The 14,830-nt window shown below is 37.7% G+C and overlaps 1 protein-coding gene across 8 annotated transcripts in view; it reads left to right on the top strand.

The window, feature by feature from the left end:
• The window catches only part of LOC126366702 (uncharacterized protein ZK1073.1), a 77,447-nt gene that overhangs the window by 31,069 nt on the left and 31,548 nt on the right, over positions 1-14,830 (top strand). Inside the window, exon 1 of one of the 8 annotated variants that reach the window (XM_050009903.1) lies at positions 5,795-5,950. The exons of the other annotated variants lie outside the window; for them this stretch is intronic. Coding sequence (XP_049865860.1) covers positions 5,921-5,950 — 30 coding nt within the window. The 5' untranslated portion in view covers positions 5,795-5,920. Of the gene's footprint in view, positions 1-5,794; positions 5,951-14,830 lie in introns of those variants that run through there. 8 annotated transcript variants of the gene reach the window in all.

Raw genomic sequence — 14,830 nt, 5'->3', positions numbered from 1 at the left:
TGAACTGTAAGTCTCACTAAATGTCAAATATGTTGGTGTGACAGAGTCCTAAAGCGGGTACATTATATTGCTCATGACGTACATAAACAACCTACATACGTCCCACTGCTGGGCACAGGCCTCCCCTCAATCAACCGGAGGGGATATGGAGCATACTCCATCACGCTGCTTCACTGCTAGTGGAGGTGTCTGAGCTAGTAGCCTGGGACCGACGGCTTAACGTGGCTTCCGAGACACGGAATCATCTTCCTTTTTCCGACAACCGGTATATGAATTACCTACTATTATTCTTAATTCTGTATCTTAGTACAGACCTGTGTATGGGATGTAACAAAGTCTTATCAGCACCAGCCCATTAACGTCCCCACTGCTGGGGCACGGGCCTTCCCTATGGATGGATAGGGAGATCGGGCCTTAAACCATCACGCGGGCCCAGTGCGGATTGATGGTTATTAACGACTGCCAATGCAGCCGGGACCAACGGCTTAACGTGCCTTCTGAAGCACGGAGGAGCTCGAGATGAAAACTTTTTTTGTGGTCACCCATCCTATGACCGGCCTTTGCGAAAGTTGCTTAACTTCAACAATCGCAGACCGAGCGCGTTTACCGCTGCGCCACCGAGCCCCTCATAACATAACATAACAAATACTTTATTGCACAAACAGGAAAAAACAAAATACAAAACAAAAGAGAAATAGAATTAGTACAATAGGCGGCCTTATTGCTAAGTAGCAATCTCTTCCAGGCAACCTTTAAGTATAGGAGATATTGAATATTAAGTAATATAGCGGGATAGTGCAGCATGGGAATACTTGTGCATATAAAAATAAATACACTTTCGACTACATAAACTACATAATAATAATACACATAATTATAATTGTTATAATAAATAAATATCACTACTTAAACTACAACATATACTATGGAAGAAAAGGAGTAGATAGATTATGAAGATGAAGAGGAAATAGAGGTAAGGAAATGCGCCTTGACTTGCCGTTTAAAGGACTCCAATGACGAAGCTCAACCCTCAACAATAAAACAAAGTCTTATAAAGTAACATAATTACATCCTAATGGAAACTAGCCGCTCCGTCGAGGCAAGTTGCTCCTGTAATTACATTGCTCCAGAAATTCGCGGTAACTTCCGCCTGTATAGTTAAACCGCGCTATTTATAGGTTGAACTGAATTTGTAATGGTAGTGCAAGTGGGATAAAATTAACGCAGAGTCGCGCCGGCGGTAGGTACCTACGTGATCGTCTTTTGCAGCTAGCAAATTAATACAAACGTAACATAATATGTATAGCCTATAAACGTCCCACTGCTGGACACGTGACTTTACGTACGTGTGTGTGAGGTCGAAGGAATAAAACGTCACATCCGGTATGATAGCAGACTTTTTACTCAAAGCAAGAACTTTCGAAAGGACCTGCAGTAGTTTTAGGCGGATGAGACGTGTAAAAATTGACGATTCAAAGTGTAACTATGTTAGCTACTGAATAAAGATATTTTTGAATTTGAATTTGAACCGCAAAAGCCATGTCAAAGGTCGAAGAACGGACGGAATGGATATAGAAATAAAAAGATATAATATATAATTCAATCAATTTCGAATAACTGCGTCATAATTACCTACTCATCAACATAAATAATCACTTTAGTAAACAAAACATAACATGAACAGCCTATATACAGTCCCACTGCTGGGCACAGGCTTCCTCTGAATCAACCGGAGGGGGTATCAGCATTCTTCACCACGTTGCTCCACTGCGGGTTGGTGGAGGTATTTTTACGGTTAATAGCCGGGACCGACAGCTTAATGTGCCCTCTGAAGCACGGAATCATCTTACTTTTTCGTACAATTAGATGATTCAAGCCTGCAATATCCTTATCAAACAAAGGACATTTATTGCGACAGTGTCCCCATCGGGAATCGATCACAAGCCTAACGCTCTAACCACTATACCTACCACGGAGGCTGTTATACATATTATACAGTTATACATTGATGTCAAATGTTACTACAGCAACACAGAATGACCGTATGATGTCTAAGTCTGTTTAAACTTTCTCTGCGTCTAATCTAGTGGTTAGCACGTTAAGCATAGAATGAAAATAAGTATTAGGTATTAAAAAAGAAAATGAAAATGTAATATAATTATTTTAATTATCTTTTTATATATCTTTATTTAAATATTTTTCTAATTTGACTTAATTTCAATTTTACTATTTAATTTATTTTGGAATTTTATATTTAAAATTTTAATTTTGTGATTTTATATTGGGTAATGTAAATATGGGTTACATGCCTGAAATAAATTGTGTTGTTTTTATTTTTTTTATTTATTTTTTGACGCCTGGAAGTACCTACTAGTAATGTTATATTTTTCTCTATGATTATACGGAATTATTTAATAACGGTTCCACATGTGATACGTTTACTCACATATTATTATAGGTAGCTAGGTAGAATGATTGATGTGTTCGTGGGATAACTGCGAGTGTTTAACTTCCCTTATTGATTATAAATGAAGTGTATTTTTCCACGCGCGAAAGTTACACGAGCAATATAATAAAAGGAAGTATTCGTAATGCTCAGTTTAATTTGAACGATGTTATTTTCCTTAAGGTGTGATTTCCGGGATTTTAAATCTATGTTTTTCTCTGGATCACTACAACGATTTTAATTACTTTGAAATTATTTTGTGGTTTCTAGTTTGGTTAGGACATTACTGACTGATCATCCAGATTGTCCGAAAGTAAGATGATTCGTGCTTCGTAAGGCACGTTAAGCTGTTGGTCCCGGTTACTACTTACTGATGTAAGTAAGTAGTCGTTAAATGAGCCATGTCAGGGGCCTTTGGCGGCTCAATAGTAACTCTGACATCAGTGTTGATGAGGTTGGTACTCCACCTCACAACCCACACGATAGAAGATAGCGTTTTTAACTTGGGATTAGGATGGAAAGAATAAGTTGGACTGAAAGAGTTACTAATGAAGAAGTGTTAGTAAGAGTAAAGAAAAGAAAGGCAAATATTGAGAGTTATTGAGGACAGAAGAGGCAAGATGATTGGACACTTAATAGGACACGCCGAATTTATTAAAAACATCATAAAAGGGAAGCTACAAGGAAAGAGAGGAAGGGGAAGACCAAGAAGAGCTTAAATGGAACAAAGAGAAGGCGAACGTCGTGTCTTATAAGGAAGTGAAGGAATTAGTCTTTAATAGACAAGAATGGAGAATGCTACACCGACAAGAGCGTGGCTCTTAAATTAGTGATGTCTGACTACCCCAATTGAGATAAAGTCGTGAGTTTACACATTATCAGCCCATTAACGTCCCCACTGCTGGGGCACGGGCCTTCCCTATGGATGGATAGGGAGATCGGGCCTTAAACCATTACGCGGGCTCAGTGCGGATTGATGGTTATTAACGACTGCTAATGCAGCCGGGACCAATGGCTTAACGTGCCTTCCGAAGCACGGAGGAGCTCGAGATGAAAAGTTTTTTTTTGTGGTCACTCATCCTATGACCGCGGCCTTTGCGAAAGTTGCTTAACTTTAACAATAGCAGACCGAGCGCGTTTACCGCTGCGCCACCAAGCTCCTCTAAGTCGTGAGTTTATGTTGTGCTATTTAAATATTAGCAAGGATGGTCAAATATTAACGGGAGTAAAGTGCTTAAATGGTTGTTTCAAATGAGGTTTGAATCTCCGGCTCAACTTTTGACATTGCGTCAGAACTGTTTAACTCATTTCAGCGGTTTTTGGTCGTGATAATTTTAAGCAGCGGAAAGTTCAATTACTGAGTTACGGCCTTCATCACCCTTGTTCACTTAACGGTAACTGTTTTTTGTTTGTAAAATCTTTTTTACAGGGTTTTTTTTTATTAAATTGAATTGTATTAACAGATACTTTATTCAAATTATTACAAATACAAATATACTGTATTGCACCAAAATAAAAGGAAATATTTACAAAAGACTCTTAATTAAGTACATAGCAAAAGGCCTTATCGCTTAAAGTTATTTTTTCCAGAAAACCATAACGCGAACAGATAAACAAAAAAAAACAATGAAGTATTCAAAGAATAAATAATATGCTTAAAAAGATATTCGATACCTATAAGGTTAATTTTACATTCCTGATTCGCTTTCAAAAATGCTAATTAGCTTTTTGTAATAAAATGGTTTAGATACCTTCTAAAAATTCTTCAGTGGCTAGCAAAAATGATTTTTGACAGTAAAATCAACCTTATGCAGGTTTTTTAAATGTGTGTCAAACAGTAAAGTAAACAAGGTAGTTTATTTAAGGCGTATCGTCCTATTTTATTTGCGACGTAGATTTGCAGAGTCAAACTTTACGGGGTGTCGTACACTGAAATGTTTGTTCGCCCACTCGGTCAACATGAGGATTTTCCCTAGAAGGGACGTTCATATCGATACAAAACCTACTGTATTTTTTCTTTAATACCTACTAACAAAAGAATAACTACTACTGTACTGTAGTATACTGTATATGAGCCGTGGTAGCCCAGTTGTTAGAACGCTTGCCTCCCACTTTGAGGTCGCAGGTTCAAATCCAGCACAGGCCTAAACCAATGATTGTCGAATTAGTTTTTGTATTCATGTCTGGATCATTGTTTATTATCACGTGCTCAGCGGTGAAGGAAAACAGCGAGAGTAAAACCACATTCCCGAGAAATGCATTTTCGGAGGTATGTGAAATGTGACCTAACCTGTATTGTGCTGGTTTTCCCTTCGCAGGTTGGAAGGTCAGATAGGCAGTCGCTTCTGTAAAAAATCGGAACTGTAAAATTTTCAGGTTAGGTAAGTGGACCCTGTGTAAAACGTGATAATGCTAGGGAGATGATGAACAGGATATTTATAGAAACAACGAAGTTAAGTTTATAAAGGGCGTCCCTTTTGTGATGCGGAACTCCTACTAATACTCGTATCCTCGCTAAGTATAACGATTGTCGAATTAAATTAAATTATGCGGTAAATATCATCCTCCATATTATTATATCATAGATAGTCACTTCACCGGCTTGCTTCTTGGAAGGAGTGCCGGTTTGAACCCCGTACCGGACTTGCCCAATGAGTTATTCATTTATCTTAGATGCAGTCTTCATTAACAGTTGGCTCGTCCATTATAGACAGCGATATGGATCACCACCTATCACGTTGGTCTAACAGCTCGGTGAGGTGTGGGTACTTAGTTCATTTTGCGATGGACGTACCTCTGACTACCCTGATATAGTCTTTGACGTTTAAAGTTTTAAGTTCAATAAAATAGCGCGAATCATTGCAATTCTGCTTAGCACAGAGTGTTTAAAATTCAATTAGTAATTCAAATATTAGTAATATAAATTTAAAATTAAAAAAAACCCGTTCAGAAAAAAAAGCAGACCAGTTCAGTCGTTTCAGAAGACATTAGTGTTTCAAATGTCAGATCCCACATATGCTTGCAAGCAAACTGAGCGTGTAACATTCCTGTCACATCTAACAAACGACCTGATCACCTTGAAGACCTGAACCGATTTCAACCAAACATAGGTAAGAATACTCTCGACTGATAAACCTTTCAAACTAAAAAAACCGCATTAAAATCGGATCATCCGTTTGGGAGCTACGATGCCACAGACAGACACATACACATTTACACACACACACAGACACGTCAAACTTATAACACCTCGTCGTTTTTGCGTCGGGGGTTAAAAAACAGTATCTTTCAAATTCAATATAACCGCGCGGTTAATAAAGCCCGCTTACAGTAGCGTCTTTTACCTCCAGTGTACGCGTATACCTCTGCAGTATACGGCTTCCCATCTCTCCCTCATTGCACTCCCGGCCTCCCAACCCACAGGCCGCGTTTGTGGTATATTGCTCTTTATTCCATTTTGAAGTGAGCGCGAAAATGCCTGATACGGACGAGAAAGGTGTTCAGGTAAGCGGGACATTCTATTTTCAAAATTTTGAATTTTCTTTTAACAAATTTCCATAGTTGATTCGCAGTTGAAAAGTTTTAGACTATTTCTGCCATATTGTTGTCGTATCCAGTTTTTGTTTGTGTTGTTATTTGTAGGGGCTTAAAATGTGTTGTTTGTGTTTGGTTTAGGAAGTTAATGCTTCTAAAGGAAGATTAGGGGGATTGTAACGTATGAAGTTACAGGTTAAAGTTTTAGTTGAGATTAAAGGATGGCTTATGGAAGATATTACTTACATACGTTCATAAACTCACTCCCGTAATGTGACGGGTTGAGCAAAGAAACATAATTATAATCAAACACAACTTGCAGCCTTAACTAACTTAATTATAAGTATTTTTAGATAGGTCTTTTTAGTTTTAGATAGGTCTTTTTATTTTTAGATAGGACTTTTTATTTTTAGAATGAATTAAGGGGATGACGTATTTAATATTAAAATTTGTTGCAACATCTATTGCCAGAGAAAAAAAATAGGTTTTTTTTTTAATTTAGTGTAATATAATAATAATGAAGGTATACTCTTATTCGGGGTAGGTAGATGCATAAGTGTAATTCATAAAATGACCATCTGTTTGAGATAATTTTATTATCATAACCGGATATGAACCTACATTATTAGTTTAATTTCTCGTCATTTGTGTTACTGAGTCGGCAGTCGTAAAGTGTGTTTACGTTTGTCATAAAACATATTTTGCTCCAGTTCGATTTCGTGAACGACTGTATAAATAGTTTAGTTTGAATTGGTTTATGGGCTGTTTGTTATGTTACGGAAATAGATTCTACGTACAATATATTTTGTAAGGTTCAATATTTTTTATCCTCACACACACACACATAAGGCAGTCAATAGTATACAGGGTGTAAGTAACATTGTAACGATAACTTTGAGGGCTGATCCAGACCATGATTCTGAGTTGATGTCAAGTGGAAAATTTTCATGAATTAAATTAACACCGTCCTTAATTTTACTTTAAGGAATACTGGGGACAGGGGAGGATGATTCAGACCATGATTCTGAGTTAATATCAAGTGGAATTTTCCATTACAAAAGTATAGAAACGAAAATAATTAAAAACAAGAACATGAGTTGACTACGTGATACTTAATGATATAAAATCCAAACATGAATTCAAAAATCATTGGTTTAGGCGAGTGCTAGGATCCAAACTGGGCTACCACACCGACTTTCCCTTAAATACATTAAATAAGCATAAGTACACCAGACAACCAAAAGTAACTTATAATGATTGTCACTAAGAAATGCCTGCAGAGTATAAAACTTTTTATTAATCAGGTGTTGCTTTACTTTTTTCTATAGCTTCTGGAAATAAGCCTAAAATTTCGCAAATAAGCCATGAAGTTAGGATAGCTAATGCTGCCGGCCCCATAAAGGTGCTGGCGCGATGATAAGTGCGCTATAAAAGCAACCGTCAGGAATGGGTTCCGCTATGGGTTTGGGCGGTGAAGCCGTGTTTACTAACAAACCGTGAAGGTACTGACGCGTTCACAAATGTGTAGGTACATATTTACACACTTCTAAATTTCTGTTCAGCAAAATACGAGGTTGATTAAATTTGAATTTGGAATTGGATTTATAAGAATTAAAATCCTCTTTACAAGGTTTAAATTTGCGCCTGATTTTAATAAACGTACGTACTTACCTTTAAACAAAACCATACGTCGCAAGAGAAGTGCGCAGTTTGCGAATTAGCCATTGTCAGAATTAGTCCAATTACTTACGATGGAGTTGGTATTTTGAGAACTCATGGAAAGGAGGCATTCAGTGCTTGAACATAGAAAATAATAATTAAATAATGTAAAAGCTGTAAAACAGCCTCTGTGGTCTAGTGGTTAGAGCGTTAGGCTCACGATCTGGAGGTCCGGGTTCGATTCCCGATGGGGACATTGTCGAAATCACTTTGTGAGACTGTCCTTTGTTTGGTAAGGACTTTTCAGGCTTGAATCACCTGATTGTTCGAAAAAGTAAGATGATTCCGTGTTCGGAGGGCACGATAAGCCGTTGGTCCCGGCTATTAGCCGTAAAAACACCTCCACCAACCCGCATTGGAGCAGCGTGGTGGAGTATGCTCCATACCCCCTCCGGTTGATTGAGGAGAGGCCTGTGCCCAGCAGTGGGACGTATATAGGCTGTTTATGTGAATGTAAAAGCTGAAGCTGGTAAGGCTCAAGGTAATAAAATTATTTAATTTGTGTTGCTCTCTGTACAGTCCTAAATTCTGTGCCATTACAGTGAAGTGTCGGATCCGGATCTTGTTACTAACGTTGTAATCGCTTTAAGGGATTCAAACATACCTTTATAATATAACATAGCATCACGCATTTATCCCTGAATGGGTAGGCAGAGTTGTACAGTATACACACACTCATCATCATCCCGTGATCATAGAATAAAGAAATACTACGTCATCATCATCATCATCATCAGCCCATTAACGTCCCCACTGCTGGGGCAAGGGTCTTCCCTATGGATGGATAGGGAGATCGGGCCTTAAACCATCACGCGGGCCCAGTGCGGATTGATGGTTATTAACGACTGCTAATGCAGCCCGGACCAACGGCTTAACGTGCCTTCCGAAGCACGGAAGAGCTCGAGATGAAAACTTCTTTTTTGTGGTCACCCATCCTATGACCGGCCTTTGCGAAAGTTGTTTAACTTCAACAATCGCAGACCGAGCGCGTTTACTGCTGCGCCACCGAGCTCCTCAAAAAAAAAAATACTACGTATAGAACGGCAACTCTCCGCTCCCCACCGGCGTCTGAGCTAGGTTTACTACACCCCCCCTCGAATTTGTACTTACTGAAATGTTTTTGGGAGGAAAACCAAATCCTAGTATTGAGTTCCTTTATTGGCTCTCATCAATTACAGTCTCTCCACTACCTTTCCTTTGACCACAATATTCCTTAAAACCTTTGACTATTCATTTAATTCAGGTCTTTCTAAATAAATGGCCTTCTCAGAAAAAGTGATATGCTGTTATCGGGAATGTTAAAAAAGTGGGTACTTCAAAGACACAAAAGTTATGTAAAAAAGAGCTTTGTTACCTAGCCTTTAGGCCAGTGGTTCCTAACCTGGGGGTAATTACCCCCTCAGGGGTAAAATGGAGATTCTAGGGGGGTAACACGGGATGGCACGAAATAGTATTAACTCTTGTTACATTAAAAACAAAAGACATAAACCGTCTGAATGTTGAGCATGACATGAGATGCGCGTTGAGTGAAACCGAACCTAATATTGTCAAACTTGCGAATGCAAAGCAATTTAACCTTCACACTAGTTAACTCCGAGATTTATATCTTTACTAGTTACCTTAACGTGCATTTTTTTACTTACACAATAAAGATATATTCGTTCGAATTTGTGTGGTTTTAATTATTTTAAATTAGGGGTAAACTCAATTTCCATACTTGTTCACAGGGGTAGTGACATTAACCCTTTCACGGACAGAGACCATAGAGACCGAGACCACCAGGTAGTATGAGAGTATGACAACTTGGAATCGGAACGTCATTAGACGTCTGTCCTTGGAAGTGTTAAAAAAGGTTAAGAACCATTGCTTTAGGCAGATAGGATCAGAGAACAAGAAAAACAATTTGAAAAAAAATAAAAATACAGCCAGTGTCTTTACTACTAAAGAGTTTTCACACCAAGAACATTCCCACACATTGGAAACGGCCCATCCCTGTTCAGGACATCTATCAACCCGTGTCTGAGGGTCCCTCCGTCAAGGGTTGACCCACATAGGACCCATGGGGGTATTTTATAAAGGACTATCGGGTCAGTTTACCTTCAATGCGGTTTTTAGTTTAGTATGTATCTCGTGGCCAGATCTTAGAATTGATCATTTCATGATGTGCTTGATCATTTCATGAAATGTTACATGAGGCACGTCAGGGGCCTTTGGCGGCTCAATAATAACCCTGAAACCAAGGTTGATGAGGTTGGTAATCCTCCTCACAACCCACACGATAGAAGACATACAGGCATGGGTCATATATATTACAGGTTATAACCCACTGGCCGATATTATAATCCAGCTGCAAAACACTGCATAATCCAACCAAACCTTTATTATACTATCCCTTCAAGCAGGCACCCCAAAAGGGCTCACAGATAAGATAAGGCAAGCATCTTTATTCATGACAACTCAGCCTATAATAAATCCCCACAAGATACGAATACTGAACGTTGTAGTCAAAACATCGGATCTGTAGCAAATCTTATTAGCATGTAATCTTGTTATTGGTTTATTTAGTATCGACTTTATTGGACGATAATAAGGTCAAAAGTGTTCTGTTCAAGGGTATACGCGTGAAGACTGAAAACTTAGATGGGTTGATAACGGTTGATGCCCACAAATTGACAAGAAATAATTTCATCATGTATGTTTTCCGTCACCGCTGGCACGTGATAATCGTTTACGATCCAAACATGAATTCGAAAAAAAATTCGACCATCGTTGGTTTAGGTCTGTGTTGGATTCGAACCTGCGACCTCAAAGAGAGAGCAAGCGTTCTACCACGGCTCTTCTTAACCCACTATATATTATTATCTTAAAATGATTTTACACAGCACAGAATAGAAATAACACCTTAATATTCCAATTAGATAAAAAAAGGTTTCAGCGACGCGCACCCACGTCGTCTTCCATTCCTTTTCTGTCCCTTTCCTTTTTCATACCTCTCGCTCTTTCGCTCTGTTCAAAATACAAATTGATTTATTTGTGAAACAGGTAGAGTAGGTCAACCGAATACGACTTCACTCATAATATACTTAAGTACCTCTATATTTTCTCATTCACAAATATCTTACATCTCTGTCTCATGTACCTGTCTCGCTCTTCCTTATAAAACAAAGTCGCTTTTGTCCCTATATCCTTATGTTGGCTTAAATCTTTAAAACTACGCAACTAATTTAGATCCGGTTTTTTTTAATAGATAGAGTAATTCAAGAGGAAGGTTTATATGTATAATAACATCCAATAAATAGTGGAGAAATACTGTTATTTTTGAGGTTTTTAATGTGATGTCGTAAATAATAACATTTTTTCCTCAGCATTGCACCCGAGCGAAGCCGGGGCGGGTCGCTAGTTTATAATAAATCAGCCTTCTACGCGACGAGATATGTCCGTAGGTTTCTGTCACACGACTAGAATAATAAGAAAGTATTTTCTTTCATAACAGACCATGCATGTTGAATTGGGTTCTGTACTACGTTCAAGATAAATTATGAAATTCTGATTACTAAATAAAGACAGATCTAATACTGACGAAAACAATTTTATTTTTTCAATTTAACAATCAAGAAAAACATAATAATAAGTCCGACATTTTATCACGTCATTCTATGACGCCACAGTGTGCTTTTTTATACAAATTCCATAGTAATTCCGTTGTTTTAAGTTTACGCGGTTATTGGTGCTAATTCCTGTAAATACCATCTAATTTTATTTTAAGTTATATCTGTCATTTTCTTATCCGCCGAAAAGGAAAGGGACGGGTAATCGACAAGCATAAAATTTATGGAACACACGTCAATTTTAAGCACAAATTTAAACCAACCGTCTAAAAATTTTACATCCGTCAATAACCCGACACAGTTAAGTAGACAGCACGTCAAACGGATTGCATACCAGCGACGTACCTTTTGATTCGGCCGGGTTATTCATTCATTTACTCATTCTTCCTAAAATTAAGAGCTGTGAATCATCCGTCCCTTTCCTTTTCGATGGATATGAAAATGACGGATATAACTTAAAATAAAATTAGGCGGTGTCTGCAGGAATCGGGGCCATTATCATAATTAAAGCACATAATAACGGGTTCTTACCGCGTTTAAATGGGGATATGAGACTCCCGATATTTCGACACTGTTGCAAGTGCCATGATCACGGGATGACTGATGAGATTGGAGTGGAGTAGGTAGATCCATAATTAATAATAAATGATTAATATCGGGAGTCTCATATCCCCATTTAAACGCGGTAAGAACCCGTTGTTATGTGCTTTAATTATAGTAATTCCGTGTTTTGACGTTTAGTAAAAAGTAACTGATTTGACTAGTTGGAAATTAGCCTATTGTGACCTTTTACAAGTCGGTACAACATTGTCATCTCCAATGGGATGTTCGTAGTAAATTGAGTCTATCCGTCTATCCGGCATCCGGGAGTTGTTCATCGGAGGAAATCGCCCAGATCACAACCTTTGCCCTTTTCTGACCTACATACAGCATTTGTCCCTTTTCCACTGGTTATAAATTTAGAAAGAAAGTAAAGGAACGAATCATTTATAAGTTTGTGCTCAAACATTTGGACCGTCCGAAAAGTTTTAACGAAAAGTGTTTTGGACACATTTTGCGGGAGAAGAGTTTTGGAAAGTTACTTTCTTTGAATTCAGAACTTACATACATAAGTACAACATATTTTATATAAACTCATGCCTATTTCCCGGGGTAAGCTGACTGGAATTCCATTTGCTTCGATCTTGGCATACTTCTCTTGCTTCATGTGAAAAATGTGGAATTTTTCATGAATTCTTGCTTCTTCTATTACATAAAACATAAACAGCCTATAAATTTCCCACTGCTGGGCACAGACCTCCCCTCAATTAAACGGAGGAGGTATGGAGCATACTCCACCACGCTGTGCTGCTCCACTGCGGGTTAGTGGAGGTGTTTTACGGCTAATAGCCGGGACTGACGGCTTAACGTGCCCTCCTAAGCACGGAATCATCGTACATTATTAGTGATTTAAGCAAATAAAAGATAGTCTCACAAAATGATTTCTATAAAGTCCCGGACCTCCAGATTGTGAGCCCAACGCTCTAACCACTAGACCACGGAAGCTGTGGCTTCTTCTATTACTATTATTATTATTTATAACTCAATGATTTGAATATTATCAGTAGGTACCTCCGTTTCTAATAGAACTAACAAAATAAAATATTTCTTGCTTAGGTATTCATTCAATATTCTTTTGTAACATGAAACAACTTACTCGTATTTTCCAAGAACTTTGGTGTTGTTTTTCCTTATTTCAACTTTTCTTTGAATCTTTGTGGACCCCTTGTTATTATTTTATCTTAGTCAAAGGAATATTATTTAAAGAGTAAGTACCTAGGTACTTATAGTTTAGTTGGTTTGGTTTGTAGGTAGGTAGGTAAGGTTTCTTAGAGTCGTAGTACGGCTTAGAATCAGAATCAGAATCAGAATCATTTATTCAACGTAATTATCATGGATAAACTTGTTGAAGGTCAATGTAACATTTTTGAATTTACGTCATTTCGCAAGGTGTTATGGATGAGGAGAAGAAATGACAAGAAACTGCAACAGCAACACATCTTTTAAATCAATGAGGGTACATTACAAGTTATTTAATAACTAGAGGAACACATTCAATACCAGACATTTTTATAATTTAGGTAACCATTAATCTTATAATAGGCTTTTTTACATAAAGTAAGCTTCACGTGAGCTTTAAATTTATTCTCTGACAAATTTAAAATATTATCTGGTATTTTATTGTAAAAACGTATACATAACCCCAAAAAAGATGAATTTAATTTACTTAATCTAGAATTTTGAACAACAATTTTATTTTTATTCCTTGTATTGTAAGTATGCCTTTCACAGTTTCTCGGAAGGAGAGATACATTTTTACGCACATACATAATGTTTTCATAAAGATATTGACTTGCGACCGTCAGTATTAGGGCGACAGAGTAAGATAAGAAGATATTTATTGCATTCCTACATTGCATTGAGTACTCCCTCATTCAGCGCTTATCGCTATCGACCCACAGGGTCGATTAATTCTTTCAAATATTTTTCCTCTCAGACGACCGACGCCCTGAGCCGAGGTTCGCACCCAACTGGGCACCCTCAGGCCTGTTGTTTTAAACCGTTTGTACCGGGTGAGAGCCATCAGCGCTCCCCATTTGTCCGGCCAAGTAGTTAACGCCATCTGCGGCAAATATACAATAAGTCACGTCAAAAAGAAAATACTATTATACATGATTAGAATAAAGAGAAGCAATATAGATAGCAACATAATTCTATGCGTATCTTATCCAAATATGAAGTTATAATTATTTTAATATATGCCTCCGCCATGTGAATATATTTAAAAAAAAATATCTACCCAAGCAATGAGAATATAGGTGATTATTGCGTTAAATCTGAACAGCGCCATCTGTATCGTTTTGGGGAAGGTAGCTTGGAAAGTCCCCTATTACAACAGTACATGCTTAGAGATTAACATGTTACTATTACATCGCGAAATATTTATTTTTAAGTGAATATTAAAACTTTATTTAAGTACAACACAAACAAAACAGTTACAGAACAAAAATATGAAACAAAACAAAAATAAAATTAAATAAAACTAAAACAAATAAACAAAACTCAAAATAAAATAAATTATGTACAATTAAAACTTAAACTAAACCGAATCGTACCTGGTGCAAATGTACCCATAGGTAGGTAGGTGATGGTAGGTTTAGGTGAATAGCTTTAATGAGACCTTTTAATACACCCAGGTCTTTAAAGCATCCTGCAGTTCATCGCTGAGTGTATAGTAGCATATAATACCTATGTATAACCCACGTGAGTACCAATGAGCGGACAGGACTTGTTCCAGTCAACAGTTGAGGTCAATTGATGTCTATTCTGGTAACTGCTGCCCACTGAATTGCTACAAAAGAGCGCAGCGGCTATTTATACGGCTATCTTCACGCTACTTCCCGTTACGGCTAGTTAGATATCTCCCTAACGTTGTCTCGTTTTCACACGGGGCCCTCTCACCTAACCTCAAGATTTGACAGGT

Source organism: Pectinophora gossypiella, chromosome 5, assembly GCF_024362695.1.
Source record: "Pectinophora gossypiella chromosome 5, ilPecGoss1.1, whole genome shotgun sequence".
Taxonomy (NCBI): Eukaryota; Metazoa; Arthropoda; class Insecta; order Lepidoptera; family Gelechiidae; genus Pectinophora; species Pectinophora gossypiella.
Note: the sequence above shows the minus strand (reverse complement) of the source record. Positions and strands in the feature narration are given on the sequence as shown.